The sequence below is a fragment of the Lissotriton vulgaris genome, unplaced genomic scaffold (genome assembly GCF_964263255.1).
Source record: "Lissotriton vulgaris unplaced genomic scaffold, aLisVul1.2 SCAFFOLD_1615, whole genome shotgun sequence".
Classification (NCBI taxonomy): Eukaryota; Metazoa; Chordata; class Amphibia; order Caudata; family Salamandridae; genus Lissotriton; species Lissotriton vulgaris.
In genome coordinates, this window is record NW_028249168.1 from 131633 (window position 1) to 154323 (window position 22691).

At 44.6% G+C, this 22691-nt stretch overlaps 1 protein-coding gene across 1 annotated transcript in view; it reads right to left on the reverse strand.

The window, feature by feature from the left end:
• Nucleotides 1-17824, reverse strand: part of LOC147663682 (protein O-glucosyltransferase 3-like) — a 107632-nt gene extending 89808 nt beyond the window's left edge. The window contains exon 1 of the mRNA XM_086950266.1: nt 17554-17824. Within this exon, the coding sequence (XP_086806392.1) occupies nt 17554-17767 (214 nt within the window). The 5' untranslated portion in view covers nt 17768-17824. The remainder of the gene's footprint in view (nt 1-17553) is intronic.
• Between the last annotated feature and the right edge of the window lie 4867 nt (nt 17825-22691).

A 22691-nucleotide genomic window follows, 5' to 3' on the forward strand; every position in this document is an offset into this window, starting at 1 on the left:
CTACCGGAGGAAGTGTACGAGATTTGCAACTGACTAGTCTACGACATTGTAGAACGGGAAAAGAGATAACCACACTCAAAGTCATCTGGATGTATGCCTCAATCAGTGTATATCGGTTATGTCAGCTAGACATCACATAGCTTCGTTCTTTCATTTATAGCTCTGATCAATCTATGACAAGATTGAGAAATGTATGGTTGACATAAAGTGAGAAGTAATGTCCACAGTTTAGTCAGTCTAATGCTTGCAGTATGTTTCTGTGGTATGTAAAGGACAGTTATTTGCATAAGTGGACAGTTCACAACCACAGCGTCCTTGTGTCATGATCTAATTCACAGGTAAAATTTACTCCAGCCAATGGTGCCATTCATATTCTTGATTTAGGCCCTTTTCCACTGTATCCATTTTTATAATTAGTGAGCTTTCTTCTCTTCGTAGGAGGCGGTCCACATCACCACCACGTTTCGGTATCTTTATTCTTTTAATGCCTACAAAGGAGAATGTGAGGTTATGTTCATGGTGTTGCAAATAATGTTCCACTAGTGATTGTCTCGTGTCTGTTTTATGGATATTCCGGTAATGTTCCTGAATGCGAATTTTAAGGGGTCTCCTTGAGCTACCAATATAATTTTTGCCACATGGACAGGTGATGAGGTATATCGTATTGGTGCTTTCGCAGTTGATGAAGTCTCTGATTTTATATCTGTGTCCATTTATGTTGACTTCTTTTGTCTTGGAGTTGCCAAGTTTGCCGATTGAGCAATTTGTACAGGTATAGAAGCCTGTGGTTTGTGGTGGGAATCCCTGGGTTTGTTCTTTACTTCAAAGAAAGAGGGACAAAGTTTGTCGCGTAAGTTCCTGCTTCTGGAGAAACCTAGTTGTGGCTTGTCTGTTAGAGAGTCTGATATGGTGGGGTTATCTCTCAGCAGATGCCAGTGTCTGTTTAGGATCTTTCGAATTGTGTATTGTCCACTGTGGTATTCAGTATTGAAGCGGATAATTGATTTTTTCTCTTTGGAGATGTTGTTGTGAAGTAAGGATTGTCTGTCAATTTTTGAGAATTTCTCTTGTGCTTTGGATAATGATTGTTCATTGTAGCCTCTTTGTTGAAGTCGTTGAGTAGCTTTGGTATTCTTTGGCTGCACTGCAGTTTAGACGGGCCCGTCTATATTCACCTCCTGGAATGTTAACGATTTTGTGTGATGGATGACTGCTGGAGGCATGGAGAATTGAGTTTGCAGATGTTGGTTTCCTGTGTATTTTTGTCTGTAGTTGCTGATCCGAGACATAGATAGTTAAATCCAAAAAGTCTATTTCTGTTCTTGAGATGTTGTATGTAATTTCAATTCCCCATCTATTGGGTACTAGAGATTTGATGAAGGTTCTCAATTTCTGTTCACTGCCCTGCCAAATTAGGAGAATATCATCTATGTAGTGACCCCACATAATTATGTTGTCGATGACATCATCAGGGCTTTCTTGCCAGAGCCAGTGTTCTTCAACTGCTCCCATCAGAAGGCAGGCGTAGGGTGGCGCAAATTTGGCCCCCATTGCGGTCCCTTGCAGTTGAGCATAGTACTTGCCATTGAAGAGGAAATAGTTGTTAAAGAGGCAGAATTCCAATAAGTCTAAGACCATTTTGTTTCGTGCAGTTAGATGGACTGATCTGGTCTGTAAGTATTTCCTTGTGCAGCTAGGCCATCGGAGTGTTTAATTGAGGTGTACAAACTGCAGATGTCAATTGTTGTGAGAAGGTAATCATCTTGCCATGATATATTTTCTAGCTTTTGTAAAACATCCTTGGTGTCTTTGAGGAAAGATGGTAGTGCTTTCATCAGAGGTTGTAGTTCTGCACCTATAAGTGCTCCTACGTTCGAACAGATGGAATCTATGCCTGCAATTATTGGTCGTCCTTTTGGTATTCTTCCCGGCTTGTGCACTTTAGGCAGCAGGTATAGTGTTGGTGTGATTGGGTTTTTAATAAAGTACAGATTTTTTTCTTCTGTACTCAGCAAACCTTTTTCATACCAGAGGTCCAATAGAGTAGTTAGTTTGTCTTGGATATGTTGGGTGGGGTTGTGATCCAACAATTGGTAGCATGTTTTGTCCTCCAGTTGTCTTTGGGCTTCCAATAGGTAATCTGAGGTGCTTAAGAGAACAACGTTGCCTCCTTTCTCTGCTTCTTTGATTGTTAAATTTTCATTACATCTCAGTTCCTTTAGTGCCGCTCTTTCTTTTGCAGAGGTATTGTTGGAGGTATATTTCTGTTTGGCTTTGTATTTCTGGAATTCCTTGTCTAGATCTTCAGATACTCTTTTTGAGAACATATCAATAGAGTTTCCTGCTGGCAGTGAGGGGGTAAACTTTGTTTTTTTCTTCAATATATACTTGGTTTTGAGTGGAAGATGTCAATACCCAAGTCTTCTGCCGTTGTCGTCAGTAGCTCTAGTTGGTCTGGATCAGTGTCTGTCGCGAGATGTAATAACAGGTTGCTGTTTTCAAGATCCTGTGCTGACATGTCACTTGTTTGTTGGCTAGTATAGATAGTATTTTGTCGTTTCGGATTGTCATTGAAGAAAGATTGAAGCTTGAGTTTCCTTGTGAATTTGAAAAGGTCAACCTTTGTTTTGACCAAGTCCCATTGTGCCGTTGGGCAAAACGATAGGCCTTTATTGAGAATTTTATTATGCGTCTCTGATAGGACCTCTGTTGACAAGTTCAAAACCAAGTTGTTTGTTAGGTTTTTATCAAGTGCTGTTCCTTCATCCTTGCTCTTGTTTGTACACCTGCTGTATTTGGTTTTGGTGTCCCTAGATTTGGTGGTCGTTGTCGATTCTCCTGTACATTCCCCAATCGATGTCGTTGCACTTCCTCCCGAAAATTTACCTGTGGGCGGGTATTACTTGTTATTGTTAGATCTTCCACTGATCCGGCCTCAGATGAGCTTGGAGTCTGAATCGGAGTATTTGTATTACTGTTGGTTGTTGTGGTGTTAATGTTATCATACTTTTGAGCAAATGTATAGACTCTTCCCTGTTGGTAATCATTTAGGTCGCGTCTAAATTTGCGGTTTTTCCTCTGTATGATATCTTCTTCATATTCATCCAGGAATTTGTTCAAGATGTCATAGTTCTTTGTAGTGATTTCTCCTCAGTTGGCCTCTTCAATTCGTTTGGATAGAGTGTCCACTTCTTTTTTATTTGTTTCATATTCCTCCTATGCAATATCTATGAGTTGCCTTATCATATTGTTGGATGCTGTGCGGAGATTTTCCTCCCATAGTTGTAATTTTTCTGGTGATGTAGTTTCTATTGGCGGGAAGATAAGAATGCGGAGACCTTGTGGAATAAGATTATGTTACAGATATTTTTTGAGCGATGCTCCTTCCCACCATTTTGAGGTCTCTTTCTTCGCCGCTCTTTCCAGTGCTTGGAAGGTACTTTTTGCTGACGTCAAGTTGGTTGTGCTAGGTGTTTTGCTAATTGCGGCTCCGGTTGGGTCAAAGGCTTCTGCTAGTCTGTTGTTGCGTCTATCCCGGCGATTGCCGTATGATGACATTGTGATCGTTATTTTAATCTTTTCTTTTTTGACCAAGTTGGTTTCTATTTTTTCAGCACTCTGGTTGCATACATTGATCTAGTAGGATATAGAACTTGGATGTCCATACGTTAGGTTTCTACAGAGAGAGAGTGGTCCACAGGAAAATCCAAGTCCATATCAGTTTTCACATAATTTTTGTAATGGAAACACACTCAAAAAAACTCTTTTTAAAATGATTACCAACAGGGAAGAGTCTATACATTTGCTCAAAAGTATGATAACATTAACACCACAACAACCAACAGTAATACGAATACTCCGATTCAGACTCCAAGCTCATCTGAGGCCGGATCAGTGGAAGATCTAACAATAACCAGTAATCCCCGCCCACAGGTAAATTTTCGGGAGGAAGTGCAACGACATCGATTGGGGAATGTACAGGAGAATCGACAACGACCACCAAATCTAGGGACACCAAAACCAAATACAGCAGGTGTACAAACAAGAGCAAGGATGAAGGAACATCACTTGATAAAAACCTAACAAACAACTTGGTTTTGAACTTGTCAACAGAGGTCCTATCAGAGACGCATAATAAAATTCTCAATAAAGGCCTATCGTTTTGCCCAATGGCACAATGGGACTTGGTCAAAACAAAGGTTGACCTTTTCAAATTCACAAGGAAACTCAAGCTTCAATCTTTCTTCAATGACAATCCGAAACGACAAAATACTATCTATACTAGCCAACAAACAAGTGACATGTCAGCACAGGATTTTGAAAACAGCAACCTGTTATTACATCTCGCGACAGACACTGATCCAGACCACCTAGAGCTACTGACGACAACGGCAGAAGACTTGGGTATTGACATCTTCCACTCGAAACCAAGTATTTTGAAGAAAGAAACAAAGTTTACCCCCTCACTGCCAGCAGGAAACTCTATTGATATGTTCTCAAAAAGAGTATCTGAAGATCTAGACAAGGAATTCCAGAAATACAAAGCCAAACAGAAATATACCTCCAACAATACCTCTGCAAAAGAAAGAGCGGCACTAAAGGAACTGAGATGTAATAAAAATTTAACAATCAAAGAAGCAGATAAAGGAGGCAACGTTGTTCTCTTAAACACCTCAGATTACCTATTGGAAGCCCAAAGACAACTGGAGGACAAAACATGCTACCAATTGTTGGATCACAACCCCACCCAACATATCCAAGACAAACTAACTACTCTATTGGACCTCTGGTATGAAAAAGGTTTGCTGAGTACAGAAGAAAGAAAATCTACTCTTTATTAAAAACCCAATCACACCAACACTATACCTGCTGCCTAAAGTGCACAAGCCGGGAAGAATACCAAAAGGACGACCAATAATTGCAGGCATAGATTCCATCTGTTCGAACTTAGGAGCACTTATAGGTGCAGAACTACAACCTCTGATGAAAGCACTACCATCTTTCCTCAAAGACACCAAGGATGTTTTACAAAAGCTAGAAAATATATCATGGCAAGATGATTACCTTCTCACAACAATTGACATCTGCAGTTTGTACACCTCAATTAAACACTCCGATGGCCTAGCTGCAGCAAGGAAATACTTACAGACCAGATCAGTCCATCTAACTGCACGAAACAAAATGGTCTTAGACTTATTGGAATTCTTCCTCTTTAACAACTACTTCCTCTTCAATGGCAAGTACTATGCTCAACTGCAAGGGACCGCAATGGGGGCCAAATTTGCGCCGCCCTACGCCTGCCTTCTGATGGGAGCAGTTGAAGAACACTGGCTCTGGCAAGAAAGCCCTGATGATGTCATCGACAACATAATTATGTGGGGTCGCTACATAGATGATATTCTCCTAATTTGGCAGGGCAGTGAACAGAAATTGAGAACCTTCATCAAATCTCTAGTACCCAATAGATGGGGAATTGAAATTACATACAACATCTCAAGAACAGAAATAGACTTTTTGGATTTAACTATCTATGTCTCGGATCAGCAACTACAGACAAAAATACACAGGAAACCAACATCTGCAAACTCAATTCTCCATGCCTCCAGCAGTCATCCATCACACACAATCGTTAACATTCCAGGAGGTGAATATAGACGGGCCCGTCTAAACTGCAGTGCAGCCAAAGAATACCAAAGCTACTCTGAGGAAGTAACTCAACGACTTCAACAAAGAGGCTACAATGAACAATCATTATCCAAAGCACAAGAGAAATTCTCAAAAATTGACAGACAATCATTACTTCACAACAACATCTCCAAAGAGAAAAAATCAATTATCCGCTTCAATACTGAATACCACAGTGGACAATACAAAATTCGAAAGATCCTAAACAGACACTGGCATCTGCTGAGAGATAACCCCACCTTATCAGACTCTCTAACAGATAAGCCACAACTAGATTTCTCCAGAAGCAGGAACTTACGCGACATACTTTGTCCCTCTTTCTTTGAAGTAAAGAACAAACCCAGGGATTTCCCACCACAAACCACAGGCTTCTATCCCTGTACAAATTGCTCAATCTGCAAACTTGGCAACTCCTAGACAAAAGAAGTCAACATAAATGGACACAGATATAAAATCAGAGACTTAATCAACTGCGAAAGCACCAATACGATATACCTCATCACCTGTCCGTGTGGCAAAAATTATATTGGTAGCTCAAGGAGACCCCTTAAAATTCGCATTCAGGATCATTACCGGAATATCCATTAAACAGACATGAGACAATCACTAGTGGAACATTATTTGCAACACCATGAACATAACCTCACATTCTCCTTTGTAGGCATTAAAAGAATAAAGATACCGAAACGTGGTGGTGATGTGGACCGCCTCCTACGAAGAGAAGAAAGCTCACTAATTATAAAAATGGATACAGTGGAAAAGGGCCTAAATCAAGAATATGAATGGCACCATTGGCTGGAGTAAATTTTACCTGTGAATTAGATCATGACACAAGGACGCTGTGGTTGTGAACTGTCCACTTATGCAAATAACTGTCCTTTACATACCACAGAAACATACTGCAAGCATTAGACTGACTAAACTGTGGACATTACTTCTCCCTTTATGTCAACCATACATTTCTTGATCTTGTCATAGATTGATCAGAGCTATAAATGAAAGAACGAAGCTATGTGATGTCTAGCTGACATAACCGATATACACTGATTGAGGCATTCAGCCAGATGACTTTGAGTGTGGTTATCTCTTTTCCCGTTCTACAATGTTGTAGACTAGTCAGTTGCAAATCTCGTACACTTCCTCCGGTAGTATTACAACATAACATTACCTTTTTCAAACTCCCCTCCTTTGCAATCGCTGTAACAATACGCTGCCTTACGGACACTTGTTTTTGTCCATTGCTACTATTAATCAAAGAATTGATCGAAAAAATACCATTCTAAAATGGCGTAGCTAAAAAATACGATCCGACGCCTAAACAAGTCCGTTTTTGATTATGACCAAAAATACGTCAGCATGCTTTCAACCTCCGGGTCAACTGACGATATAACATAGACATGAAAAACGAATAAAGTAACATGATCAATTATTTAATAACACTGAGTCTACACAATTTAGACCACACACCCTGTGATTCCCCCTCCGAAGTACAAGGAATAAAGTAAATAAACACTCCCCCTGCACCAAAACACAGACCCTTTCTTCCGGGTCATTATCTTCCCTTCCGGTTCAAAAGAGGCAGCACCCAGCAAACACACAGATCACGAAAGCGGAAGGATTACCCAGCAGGCTGCCGACGAAGCACTTTTGGGATTTTACCCTCACAAGTAAGTGGTACAATTTGCCGCAATGGACAACCCTTCCTTTTGTTAAAACCCCGCTGTGTCCGTGATACTGCACCGCACCCTGCCCAAATACTGGACCACTATTCCTTCCGCACGAAGATCGTAAGCAGGCATTGTAAAACCTTGCTAGCACAACAGCTCTTAAACCCGCTGTGGTCGTGCTACCGCACCTTGCATAAATACTGGACCATTTTTTCTTCCGTGTAAAGATTACACACTGGCATTTTAAAACCTTGCTAGCACAATAGCTTACTAACGCCATAAATTGCATTCGCCATGCCAGACTATATACACCTCTCCTAGTGAATAACCAGCTGATTATAAACTTAAAATACATTGTCCCCTTCCTTTTTGACTAAGTGCTATAAACTTCTGAATCAATAACAAAAGATGACTTATCTCACTCAAGTTCACCGCCCTGACTCAACTCGATACATCGCTATGCACTGTGACTGAATTTAACCTGCGTTACATATGTTAATACCCGAGAATACAAATAATGGCTTGCATGACCAGTACTGTGGAGATAAGGCAATGAGATGTTTGCAGTAATATATCGTACCTTAAAACTGAATCATTATGAGTTAAAGAAATATGTTTAGATGCAACCTTATGAATATAGCGTGGAAAATTTTCTAAAAATGTAAATGTTGTATTAACAGATTGAAAAGACGGATTTTGTTTTGGAAACTAGCACTAATGATGAAGAACTGTAAAGAAAAAAATATATTGTAAATAGGTATGCAGTAGTAACTGTAAAATCTTTCCTCTCGCTCTTCATCCCTCCGGCATGTCATTTTGGTCACTTTTTGGAACTACACCATTCGGTTTATAACTGTTTAAGTTTGATCTTCCTGAATTCCTTCTTCTGTCAATAACCTGAATTATCACTCTTATGAATTTTATACAAAATTCTCCAAACACTCACGTATCAAAATCACAGTGGTTAATGGTTCTTGCTCTCATGCATCCACTTTCTTTTATGCTCTTAATTTACCACTGGGGCTTACCTCTTCACTGATCACAAATCAGAAACTTTACTAGCTCTTTCTATCTCGCACCATTCGCGTTTCCTTTTCAATCCTTCTCACGTGTATTGGGGTCAAAGGTTATCTCTTTTAAACCATTTACTTTCATATATGTAATTTTGATTTTTTTACAGCCTTGAAAAAGCCCTGGCGCAAATCGCCATAGGGGCGAAACACGTGTCGGCTGTTCATGTTTTTATCTAAACAAATAAAGAGCAACTTTTCTACACAATATGGACTTCTGACTCTGACTATATAAACAAGGATTGAGCCTAAGGACTTTAAGATTTCATGTTAGGAAATAGCCATGGAGCAATTCTTTTCCGCCAAACAACCCCAAGGTATGCACCACAAATCTGATCCAAACATTTCTGCCATGTGGCAAACCTGATAGATGTTAAACACCTCCGTGCCAGAAAGAGAACGGACAGGCACAAATATTGGTGCTTAAAGACGCCTTTGATATTTCATAAGATCAAAGCAGCCTCCATGTACCCTCTCTCCCACTCTTGCAGGGTTCCAAAACTTGAACCTCTACTTTTAGTGTGCATGGGCTTTTTCAACATAGAATGGTACCAGCATTAAATTCCACACACAATATTCTTTCCAACGTCAGGCATGTACACGTCATATCCTAAGAAAAACGAGCATTGGTAAAGCCAATACGTCTTGCCTTTGGGACTTATTGGTTTGTCAATACCTTTTAGCCACAGTCTAGTAGCCTAGACCTAAAAAGTCTTTACAGGGTGTCTGGTGATTACTTCTGTGAAAAAACGATTGACAAATTAAATAGGAGTAAAATATAGACTGTTCGGCTTTAAGTTGCCTATTGATGTATTTGAGTGTTAAACTAGACAAGCCTTTGTCCAGACAATGTTACCATGTGAAAAGAGGACAAGATATTGAACGGATTCAATCACAATTATGCAGCATATTGGTCATTTTATTGGTGGATAATTTAGTAAACCCCACCGCATAATTTAGCCCACTCTTGTCGTATAATTGAGTGGCCCTGCCGATAAATTATATGTTAATGCTGACAGACTGGCTCAGCCAGTTAACGTTCGCCACTGAAATGTGCAGTGTTCTGCGGGTCACGAGTTCAAACTGCAGGAAGTTCAATTCAGCCTTACATTCTTCTGGTAGGTAGGTAAAGTGTGCGTCATTAACATGGGCAACAGTAACACCCGTTATTCACAGTGCTTAGAAACAGCGGAAGTAAGGTAAAAAGCACTGGGAGGGGAAGACTGCAAGCTACATACATTTGTGAAGTTGTGAGAGGATAGCATCATCTCCAAGTGTGCAAACTGCAGGATTACAACATTCACCAACATAAAGTATCTGAAAAAGTAACACTTTACTTTGCACCTTAGCAATTTGCCCCCCGTGTTTTTAAGTAGTTTAAATGCAAATTTAAAAGCCAAGGTGGAGCAAGGATTGCATCCAGCTTGAGACAAGGAAATAAAATGACAACTGTGCAAAGGTGCCAGGCAGCTGGCTGATAATTATGTGGTACCTTCTTCCAAAGTTCACGCCCCGGCTATAATAACCTAAGCGATATCTGAACACCGACTCCACAGTACCGTGTGCATGCCACATTTCTTGAACAATGCACTTGATTTAAAACAGCTCCTGAAACAATTTCTATGTGTCCCATGCTGCACGTCGAGGTCTGGGTTCTTCGTTACTTTCATGTACTTGTATACTTCAAATACGCGTTTAAATTCAAAAACAGCGTGCAATTAGTTTTTTGCACCTAGAGCACTTAGGGGGTCGACGTTAGTATGGAGCACTATGCAATGGAAGTGAATGTGAGTCTCTGAAGCGGGGAAGCTGGTCAGCCACTTTGAGTCTTGCAGGATTTACTCAAATGCAAAACTGCTTTTTCCCCTTCTAAAGTTAGCTAGTCTACTTATAAGGAAGGCTGTTCATTCTGCCTCACACACTAAGATTTCACGACATGGCTGCAATCATGCCAGACCTTCTCTCGATCTCACACTCATGATGTGTCTGTGTTTTATACAAAGACGTGCTCTCATGCTGTGGAATGCCTGCCTGCGCCCACAGGGGCGGCCTTATGCATGTGCAAGCTGTGCACCTGCACAGGGCCACCAAACCCCAGGGGCCACCACACCTATATATCCTTAATATATTAATCCTCCTCTGAGGATGGATACATATTGGCGTGGCGGCATTTGGCGGCCTCTGGCTCTGTTCCACTTCCAACACCCCCCCCCCCCTCGCCCCCCTAGCACCCCTCTTCATTGGCCTCCGCGCTCCACCCCGCACGGACCCCCTCTTCCGGGGCCCCCTACCTACGCTCCCTGCCCAGGGCCGCCATGAACCTAGAGCCGCCCCTGGCGCCCATCCAAGGAGCTGATACGGTGCAACAACAAAATGCAAACTTGCTACTGCCGTGCAATCCGCAATGAGTGCTCGTGAGGCGCCTTTCGTCATGTAGTAAATGTGTCGTCCGGTTGACTGTGAGAAGTGTACTGTGGGCAACGACGGAGACTAGTTCAAGTTAGATAAGACCCGAGACGACGTCTGACTAGCCGCATTCAAAAATAGAAATTCATAAATGCCTGAAGCAGATATCAGGAGTAAATATAAAGTAGGATCAAAAACAGACCTGGGGGTTAAGCAGCCTACAGCAAGTCTGGAAGGGTGTTATTCGGAGCTGGCAGGTGGGAAAACTATCGGGGACAGGCCCCTGTATCTGCTTTTTTTTTGCAGTTTTATGTAGCACGAACTCGATCCGAAAGTACTAGAGCACTTTCTAGGACCACCAACTACATTACGCATTCACGATTTGAAATGCATGGGAAGCTGTAGGGCGCATTTGTCTATTGAAGTACTAGTGATCATTTATCAGATGTTTAGTGTCATTGTAACAGTTTTGGTGGCTATGTGGGCGGTGTTAGGGAGATTGCAAGCAAAACAGAGGAACAGCCCCAACGTGGAAGCTGCAGAGTCTCCCAAGGATATCTATAGTAATCCCCCCCCCCCCCCCCCCCACAACTCCCTCCCCCACCCCAGGGAGCGGAAGGGAGTTATTCAAATGATAAAGATGTGCCATGGTTGGCAGCACTTTCTAAGGCATATGGTTTCCACGCTTTAAAAGTGTCGAGTAAACAGTGGACTCTCAAGTCAATTTATGCACGCGTGTTGCATTCGAATGCCCTCGCAGATGGGGAACCAGTAAATAGGGAGACGTGCACACACAGCAGGTCTTTGCACACGTTATGGGAACAATTGTAAATAAGACTGCTTGGGTCAGGCAAATTACTTGCACCTAGGATATGGCACATTAATAAACTTGTCCACGTGCTGTATTGGAATCCAGTCCCACTTTCTATTTACATACGTGCACATATGTGTACATGTAACTTTCTTTACAGTCTTTGCAAACCCATGCATAACAGGAACTACCCTTGAGGGTTTTAGCATACTTGTAGAGGTGTACAGACAAATGCCTGTACAGACCGTGTACTCTTTTTATAAACGAAGGCATGCGCTGTATCTCAAAGCCCTTCTACATACTATGCATATACATGCACAGAGCTGAAAATGCTATGTCGGAATGCGCTTGCACACTGCAAGCACATAAACATGTAACTAGGTGCAAATCCTGTAAAACCAGAGAGGTCCTGACCCACAACAGGAAAGCAGTCCAGTTGGCCTCCATGTCTGCAAATTGTCCACACCTTATTTCAAAAATCACAACCCAACCATTGAAAAGTCATACCACTGCAACCTTACATTAACTTATCCGATGTTGCTCATCTACTAATACCGCAACCAGGCGCATGAATTGACACAGTCCCTCCCACTAAAGAGCATGCCTCCCTCCTACTAATTTAACCTACCAAGTAGAAACTGAAGTAAATGTATGGAATGGTTTCCGTAAGAACACACAACCTGCAATAACCAACAACTATCATTGGAGAAAAACAGGTAACCTAGAGTTTAGTAACAGCGTGCTGTGTGGCATAAAGCGCTTTAATGCCTTGCCATGGGCAGTAAGTGCTATATAATGCAACAATAATACAATTTATAACCCTCCAGGCCCACATGAATGCTAATACCATAATACTCAGTGGTCAGGCAGGGTGCATAAGAATTCCCTTATACTGCGGGCCAGTCTTACACTTACATAAGACAAAACCAATATGGGTCCTGGTGGTTGACCAGTAGGGTACCAGTTCAAAGCACGAAACCACCCATCACCAACCACACAGGCATTGAACCCGGACCTCGGTGGTCATCACACATGACATGGAAACACTTCACGCATAGGATCAAAACAAAGATACACTTCCAACCACACATCCTACATGGAGATGCCTGCTAACAATGTAGACAAGTGCTTCAGTGCCCCACAATTACAGTAGCAAGTGGTATATATACACATGTAGCAATACAGTACAATACAGTGTCTGAGAGTCTTATGTGGCATTAACTCGAGTAATAGAAAATGCAATTTTTCGCTGCATGCCTTTTAAATTGTCAGATGGCTCTTCAGCATTCCTTGGTTTGCATTGGCTGTGGCTGAGGGTGCTGTATGCCCATCTATTGTTAGAGGACTTTCAACATTTACCAGCATAGTGTATGCTTCACTTCAGTATTTATAGGAAGCATTTCAGGCTTGCAAGATCCTTAAGACGTGTACCAGCAGATGGTCTGTTTGCCGATTTCCAGCAAGAATTTCTTAGCGACACGGAACAACAGCTTCAAATTGTTACTCCGGTTTTGCAGTAACCAGCCATGCTAGCCACGGAGAGAAGGATTCGCGAAGATGAACAATTTCATGATTCGCAAGCCTACCCTTAAGATTTTTCTAATGTTGCTCTTTTCACAGGATTCACAAAAGCATCCCAACGTATACAGAAAGTAATGAAAATTGTAGATTTCCATGTTTTTGCCTAACCTGAAATGATTTGCATGTCACTAGTGGACAATCCACCTGGTCACAGTTACTTTCGAATTATAAATGCACCTTAAAGTGAGAAAGTCTTTTCACACTCAATTTGCGTTCCTATGTTGATTTTTTTCCACCACCAAGTATTCAAATTTGGCGTGGAAAGCACTGAGAAGGTGGTGAACATCCACGATGCCCGGGTTTAGGGGTGTTCATAACCTTCCAAATGGCAGTCACTACCCCCTCCCCTTTTTACAAGCACCCATATTCTCATCTATAGCCTTAATTCAATTACTGCAGGAAATCTACCAGGGTAGTAGCAATTCCAAAGGTAGTGGTTGAAGATAATGCTTCAGACATTGTAAAGCATGAAACTTCAACTTTTGTCTCCCCCTGAGACTAGGTAAGAAAGCAACCATTAACCTCATAAGTGCTGCGCCCAGTCCAACGGCCAACGGCACCACTACCTCGGGAGTGCTGTCGTCGGCCGTTGGACGCTCCAGCTGCACCTGCGCAATGGAACGTTCAGCACTGGAGCTGGACGTTCCATAGTTGCTAAGGTGTTAAGTGGATTGATCACAAACGAACTCAAAGTTCATATATAACCAGCTTTAAATATAGGGAGCATTGCCCCGCTCGTTGCATAAAATGTCTTCATGTTTTGTGTGCTTATATTAAAATACTTCGTTTTTCATAAAAGCAGATATTTGACTGGGTAAGCAACTTATTTCAGTTACTGTTTGTACTTTGAGTCTTCCTTTAGTATGCCTCACAAGTACCTCTCCTTTGAAGAGACTTGGGGCCAGATGTAGGTAGACATTTACCGACCGGTAAATGGCTATTCTTGATGTAGGTGGCCTATTTTACCGAGTCGGTAAATTTACCGAATCAGTATTTTTACCGATTCGGTAATTTTGAAATGTAGGTGGGACTCTTTTGAGTCCCACAGGCCTTACCGAATCGGTGTTTTACCACCCAATCCAATTGGGTGGTAAAATACCGATTCCAGGTGTGCATGCACATGTGTGTATGCACACCTATGGCATGTGGCAGACGGACATGCCCTTAGGACATGTCTGTGTGCCACATGTCACACATGCCTTAAATCGGGGTGCTAGAGGGTGTTAAGTGACACCCCCTGCACCCTTGCAAAAATCGGTATTTACCGAATCGGTAAATACCGTTTCGGTAATGCCCATTGATTCCTATGGGCTTCAATGCCCATAGGGATCAATGGGCATTACAGAATCGGTATTTACCGATTCGGTAAATACCGATTCCTACAGAATCGGTAATTTAATTACCGATTTTCCCTACATCTCCCCCCTTCTATTTTACCGATTCATAAATACCGAATCGGTAAAATTCGGTATTTATGAATCGGTAAAATTAACTTACCTACATCTGGCCCTTGGTCGTCTCAACCTGTGCTACCACTGAGAGTCAAGTGCTGAAAGGGGTAGTAGTTCTTGGCCCAGTTACTCAGGATTCATATTAGGTTGGCCCCAGGACAGCAGGAGTAGAAGGCTACAGCCCACACAGTTGGGCCCAAGTTAAGCCCTGCTTGCCCTGTAGTTGTCTGTAAGGGGCTCCGACAATGTCCTTTAATAACAGCCTTGTCTTTAGCGTCGTATGCATGGATCGCACTTGATAAATCATGTCAACATAGCCCAGTTGTTTACCTGGAAAGCTCATGATATACCTCTATACAATTTCCACTCAATTCACATTTTCCCCATTTGTCGGACACCCTCCCCCTTCAGAACTTAAACTTATCTGCAATCATAGAACAGTGCGTATCATTATTCCATGCCTTTAGTTTGTGAAAGACCATTGCACTTTGATGCCTAGCTTGATGTTGTCTTGCTCCCATAAAAGAGAAGCTATCGAAGATCTTCTGCTATTTCTGGGAAGCCACTTCCCCCATAGATCCAGTACAAGTCGTTTTACATTGGGTTCTGTGGGAAACCCCGTTGGTTGTGGCGAGCAAAGCCACACATCCTTTCAAAAAGGCTCTAGTCAAGGGCACCAGCATTGTACATGTATGAAATTACGTAGTTGTCCACAGTCTTTGGTGCACCTATCTGTTCTGGCTCCACCTATCTTAGCAATATGTCCTCTCATGAGGTATGATCTATGAAGGATTTTCAACCGCACCAGTCTACACCGTACCCGAGCTGCCACCTCTCATGGTGGAGAGAAAGCCTACGCAATTCTTCATTCTATAGGTCTAACAAGTCCCCTGTCCATTATTTCACCCAGCTCCCCTAGTAGGTATGGTGAGGTGTTATGTTCTTCTATCTTAAAGATATTGCTTTCTGAGGAAGGGTTTCCAAAAGAATCCGGTCCTCCAATGGGGAGGAGTCTTCAATTTTCGTTCCTTTTGGGACAAGGCTGCAAAAGTTTGCCTGGGTATTTATATGTTAAGTGTATGCCAATTCACATTCCTTCTCAAGCGTCTCTAGGGTGGAAGATCCCTCCTCTTCCCAGGCATCTCCTAGTTGCTTATCCCAATTCTATTATATTTATGGAATCCTATGAGGCTACCAACCTTTTGTAGTAGTCCACTATCCCCCGGTGGTGTCTTTTGTCAGAACCCCTCTCTATCCCATGCCCTTGGCAGTTTTATCTCAGGCTCTCAAAATGGATTACATATGTGGGGGCAGAGCATTTCTGTGTCCTATGTAATGCTAAGGGTAACCCTAGGCTTCATTGCAGGTCTATCTATTCTGCAGAAGGGGACGTCCAGCGAGGAGCAGGCCCATTCTTTTACCACCACCATTTGAGAGGCCCAATAGTATTTTATAATATTGAGGGGGGCAATTCTACCACAATACCCCCTTGCCAGTTTTATGAGTGATATTTGAGGTAGTTTTCCAAGCCACAGGAGTAGCTGAACCTCACCCTCCTGCTTTCTGAAGAATTTCTACAGACCCAATAACAGGTTGTAAGGAAATACCTCTTTTTATATGGTCACCCCTCAAGTAATTCAACTAATGCTTCTGATTTATTGACTCAGAGTGCACCGAGACCTGCTAATAAGACTTCAGTGCCCTGACCCTAAAGTGTATGTCAAATGGCAGTACCTAATTGGATATAGCTAACATACCTATAAGGCCCTAGTATATGGTAGCCTGTTGCTCAGGGCATGTAAGTCTGATGGGTACCCCATGGCTTGCAGAACTGGTTGTGTCACCTAGGAGGCCCCTTAGTAAAACAAGTCCCCCTAGTCCTCTACTACAGACTGGTAGAGCGGGCATGCACTGCTAGTATGACTTTTCCATTGAAAGCAATGGTAAAGCCACTTCTTGCCCTGTACATATGTGTAAGTCGCCCCTCTGAGAGGCCTACCGAGTCCTAAGGCAGGGGGCGACATATGACACAGACAGAACATGTACTTTTCATGTCCTGGCAGTAAACACACCAAGCCACTGTTTATACTGTAGAAAGACTTGGCCACCCAATTGGAGGGTACAGGATGACACACTGACCTCTCAGCTGTGCCAACTCCTAAACGGTGCAGCAAAGTGGGCACTCCAAGGTATCAAACAACATGTTACATTAAGCCCGACTTGTATCTCAAGTCAAAATTAATGTAGCTTTGGCAAATCTGCCACTTTGTTGCCTTTAAAATCCTAGGCTTTCCCTGGCACACCTGGAGCCGGTGGCATGAGACAGCTTTCTGCCCTCCTGAAGAGACGTGCCAACGACTCTCAGGAAGGAGAGCAATGGGTGATTGCATGCTAAGGAAGGGCTACCTTTCTCCTGCAGAGAGCCATTTAGAAGAATAAATGACAATTGCAGAGGACCGATTAAAGTTTCTCCCAAAGGAGAAAATCACCCCACCCCTCCGGAATAAAAACGTAAATGATATGCTAGCGCCGGTTAGTAAAGCGCAGTATTGCCGTCAATGTGGTTTCGCAGCGCTGTACCCATGAATCCAATATAAATTTCGAAGGGAGATGGGTGTTAACTACAACACAACGACACAGTAAAAGACAAAATCTGATTTCCGCTTTCTATGCGCCCAGATGCTCTCCTGGGAGACTCTAGGCGGGGTTTGGGGCGGAGTTTCACCCCTGTGATTGGAAAGAGGCGGCTCAGCACAGATGCCTGTCCCGGCAGGGTTGTGTGCAGAAACACTACAAACTGGACAGCGCTTTAAGACAAGCGGCGTCCTACCAGCGCTATAAGACAAGCAGCGTCACAAAGGGGCGTGCGCGCGGCTCGGTACCTGAGGGCGAGCTCGTCAGGTTCTGTCCCGCGGGGCTCACGGCCTGGATGAAGAAGTACCTGACGGGCAGGACGATGTCCGCCCGCAGCCCTGGTCCCCACACCAGGCTCCTCTGCGGGCTGACGGGCCCCGCGGCGGAGAGGGCGGCCAGGAGGAGGCAGAGGCCGGCCAGGGACCGAAGCAGCGAGGAGAGGGGATGCCCCGACCTGGCCATCCTGCACTCGGCTGCAGAGACACGTGTCCCTCCCCAGACCCGCACTGAAAACCTCAAATTTGAGTTTTTAGTTAAAAGGAAGTTGCCGTCAAACTGTATTGTCTGTGATTGGTGCAGCGTGGGCCTATCCAGAGCTGGGAAGTGACCGCGCACCCCACCGCCCCATGGGCTCCTCCTTCATGGGTGGGTGGGGGGAGAGGAATGAAAGACCCCTACAGGCAGAGGCAAACCGGGCTGGTATCTATCCTTGCTTAGAACGCGACGCAAAAACCTCAGCAAAGATTGCTGCTTTCCTTTAGATACAAGCTTTGGCAAATGTATACGTCGATCTTTACTAACAACTGGTGCTCTGGTACCTTCAGGTCAAGTTCGCTCTATATAAAACTGCAATAAATAAATAATCATGGGCATTCGCAGACGCTGTCTGTGTGCAATGTGTAGTGCGTAGACACAAATGCGGTTAAGCACATTAAAGGTAGTCCTATGGACTTTGCCAGTGCTGGGAAAAGTAGCAAACAATTACAAACTACATTCTGTATGTAATGCATATAGGAGCTAAAACAACTGAAATGTAAATTCGTCTCTTGTGCAAACCTACCCCAGGTGGCTACCTGTTGCTCCCCAGACCTCGGGCCCCTTGCCCGCCATTCCCTAACCCTTCCACTGTCGCAAAAAAAATCAGGTCACAGAATTCTGTTGGTGGCAAAAGGCCGCTCCTTATTAGCACTGACGAAGCATAAAAACTGCCGAATCCCTTAGTCGACACATAAAACCAATTTGGACACCTTTTGAGAGAAATGACTGAAGTGCACAAGTTGTTCGTATATACTTTGAAGAAACATGAGAAAAAGACAATGAAGAGACTATGGGGCAGATTTACAAACCCCTTGTACCACCAGAACGTCACTTTTTGTGAAGTACTGGAGGCGCATTTCACTTCTCCATATTTACAAGGAGAGGAAAAGCCACCCTGCGTGACTTTTCCTCTCCTTGTAAATATGTCCCCTTCACACGGAGCACTTTGCGTGGAAGGGGCGTTCCATGGGTATTGCTGTGGGTGTTCCCACGCAACACCCATGGAATGAGACACATTTCCAGATTAACGAGGAATCGTACATCTGGAAATGTGTGTCAATGCTACGCCGTGGGAGGCGCAACGAGGAGAAATGTTTTAATTTCACCTAGTTTTAGGTTTCGCCTGGGGCCGGAGCTCCTAGCTCCGCCCAGGAGAAATCTTATGTCCCTACAGTGTGAAGCTTAGTCCCGCCCTCTGTTCCATTGGCTAGCTCCATAAATGGAGGCTAGCCATTGGAACAGAGATCTGTCCGTCATGGCCGGACCAGATCCGTGGGCGTTTCTGCAATTTTTTCCCTCTCCGCCCCTCTGTGCTCGTCATCTCGGCGGTGGGCGTGTTTTTTATGTTTCTTTTCTTCATTCCAGGCCGACCGCCGCCGGAAGAAGTCCAGGTGAGTGCCCGTTCCTGCCCCCCCTTCCCGCTGTCCGTGCGCCGTTCCCGCCCCCCCTCCCGCTGTCCGTGTGCCGTTCCCGCCCCCTCCCTCCGCTGTCCGTGCCTTTCCTGCCCCCCTGTAGTCTTTGCCTCTGCGACCCTTTGTCCCCCCTGGCACGCCTGGCCTTCTCAGGGCCCAGCCTGACTACCCACACGTCGAGATGTTAAAGATGGATTTTCGGGCATTATGCGCAGCATTGTGGCGGCCACAAAAAGCGCAAAGTGCACACACAGTTGAGCCGGCCCCTGCCCTGACGCCTTCAAGTCGAGAAGCTGAGGTTAAATCTTTGCGAAAAGCATGGAATCTGCTTGCAGCGGCGGTGGGGGCGAACGGAGGGAGGGGCTGGATTTATCACTTTGGTTTGGTGATCTGCTGGGTGGTGTGTGGCGAGTGGGAGGGACGGTGGCGCGCCCGCAGATTCCCCCTCTATCACACTCACCTTTTTAGATCATCGTCATGGTGTAAACAAACAAGCTAAACTCCCGGAGATTTACAGTGCCCGGCGTCCGTGACTTCCTCCGCCGCGCTGTGAGATATTTTTGTACAGGCAGGCTAAGCACTTTCCATTTTATACCTCAGCGGCTTTATAGCATCTTAAGGATTTTTTTTTAAAGTGCCAGCAAACACTCCCTGCGCTCCCCGTTGGAAGTGAGCACGACGCTGCTATCTGCATTGTGCAGCGGGAAACTTCCTGTGTGTATTGATCCCTTGCTGAGAGCACTGTCCGTCATGGGGCTGCTTTGTCTGGCAGTCACTTCCATTTGAATTTGACTGACTGAGGGAGCCTGGTTTATTTGTAAAGGACAACAAGGCTTTTCATTCATAATTCCGGCAGCGGGGACGGGTGCTAATGACAGAGCCCTGAATAATGAGGGCGCGGTATTCAAGGCAGGAAGGAGCGCGGCCGGGGGTTGCCAAATGCGGCAGCCAGAGACGAGACGGACTGCAGGGAGCGCAGGCGGCGCCGGCACTCAGGGATCCACATCTGCAGCACGCCCTGTGTGACCCTGGACACCCGGAGAAATCCGCAGCACGCCCTGTGTGACCCTGGGCACCCGGAGACAGCCACATCTGCAGCACGCCCTGTGTGACCCTGGGCACCCGGAGAGAACTGCATCAGCAGCACGCCCTGTGCGACCCTGGGCACCCGGGGAGAGCCGCATCTGCAGCACACCCTGTGTGACCCTGGGCACCCGGAGAGATCTGCAGCACGCCCTGTGTGACCCTGGACAACCGGAGAGAAGACCGCTGAGGATGGCACGCGCCTTACTGAGGTCAGACTGCCCATTTCACGTCCTAGAGAGAGGGGGCGAAAGGGAGAGGAGAAGTGGGAAAGTTTGAGATGTCGAAAATGAGGGAGAAAGGTGAACGAAAAGAGAGCGGGGGCCGAAAGAAGACAGGGAGAGAGGCAGTGAGGGACGGAGGCACAGAGGAGAGGAAGATAAGCTGAGCAGTGTAGGGGGGTGGGGAGGGGGGTGTAGAGAGGCTTGGAAACGGAGACAGGGTATGTTTGTGTTTCGGGTGAACACGCGCGTGAGCGCTTGAGTCACTAGTTGTCTTTTCCGAAATTAATTTTTCAGTTGTCTTTCTTAAATACGCTGATATTCCCTTTCCGTTTGTCTGTTATCTCGGCATTGCTTTATTTTTGTTTTTAAAATGCTTTTGTTGTTGCAGTGAATCATTTTCTGTTTGTGTCATTTAGGGTGGGTCAGATGGGGTTCTAAGCGCCTCCAGGTCAGATTTTCACTTGGGTCGGAGCCTTTGATTTACTGCTTCCTTTGTGGGGTTTTATTGGTGTTGTCGGCTGCGCCGTCTTTTTCTTGTAATTATAATTCGGGAGAAGTAAAGTGAGCACGACCCGAGTGCTGTGGAGTGGAGTGTGACGTCAAAGTTCAGGTCTGAAGGGCGGAGTCAAAGCTTTAACAGCAGCAATATTCAAAGTGCCGCCATAACTACTGGAGTGAAGTGCTGTGTCTTTGGGGTTGGAGGGTTGTGCGGCGATGTCCATTCAGTGCCGCCTGTAACCACCAGTGCAAAGCTCTGTGGAGGTCCCGGGTATATCCCTTCAAAGTGCCACCCGTACCTACCGCTGTGAAGTGCATTGGGCGGGGATAGTCATTGAAAGTGCAATGTAAAATGTAACGTGGAGAGGGTCTGGATGTTGAGTGTGACCTGAAGCTTGTATTCCCTGCATAGCAGACAAGTGGTGTCCAAAGTCTCGCTGCAAGAACTGTTTTTTGTTGCAGGTTTATAAAGCATGAACTCGACCTGAAGGTATCGGAGCGCTTTACATGAGCACCAGCTACATTACACAGTCAAGGACACATTCATTTTTTATAGCTACAGGGAGAGTGAGTGTTTTGCCCAGAATCACTGGACGCTGTGCCAACGCTGAGATTCCAACACGGTTCTTCAGATTCAAAGTCGACAGTTTTGGCCGTTAGGCCCCCCCCCCCCCCAAAAAAAAATGAAGAGGGGAAATAAATAAGTGAAAGTGGAGCTGATAAAAAAGTTGGGGCGGTTAATCCTTAAATGCATTCGGTAACCTATTAATAAATAGCAAAGTGCAGATGGGTGTGATCTCGAAATGCCACGGGAACGTTTAGGAGATTTTAGTCGAAAAAATGTCCTTTAAAGTGCAGTGGAAAGAAAGGGATTCCCTGCACTTCAGCTTCACACTATAAGCGTACCGCGTAATGTGTGCTAACGTGTTCATCCGAAGTGCAGCGGTGTTGTCTAGTATAGTATTTACGGTTGGAATGAGTTAAAGTGTAGGCGACATCTGTACACACAAAATGACCTGGGTATATGGATTTAAAGTCCAGTGATTGTGCACGAGCTTAAATTGAATTAGTGTGTGAATTTAAAGTGAAAATCAAATGAGTAATGTGCTTTGAACGTGCTGCAGGGTGTACGTTTAAATACGTTACTGAATCACGCGCAGCTGACATAGGTGCCCTTAAGCGCAGAAGGGTGTATTCGAGTAAAGTGCTATGAGAAGGGAGCCAGGTCCTCACCCAGAGGGACAGTGCGTCCATTTAAAGTGCAACAAATAATGTTTGAGGGTGCAGTATGTAAAGTGCAGCACGGGTGCATGATTTTCGAACGCAGCAGGCATCTCTTGTGCTCCGGTGATGTAGTAAAGTGCAATTGAGGAGTGCCGGAGGGGGTGTACAGTGCAGCGAGTGAGTACAAGAGTGTACTCCGCATTTAGAGTACGCTGAGCGCGTGCATTAATCGTGCAGCTAGCAGGGTTTCGTTTGCAGTGCAAGGGTCGTTGCTGACACGTCTCTGTAGGGCACATCAATTGTAGTAGTTGCAGGTCGTCGGAAGAGGATACATTGCGACGATTTTGGACTACCATATTTGAGGAAGCCTCATCTATTGTTTGTTTTTCAGGTGTGGTGTGAACCAAG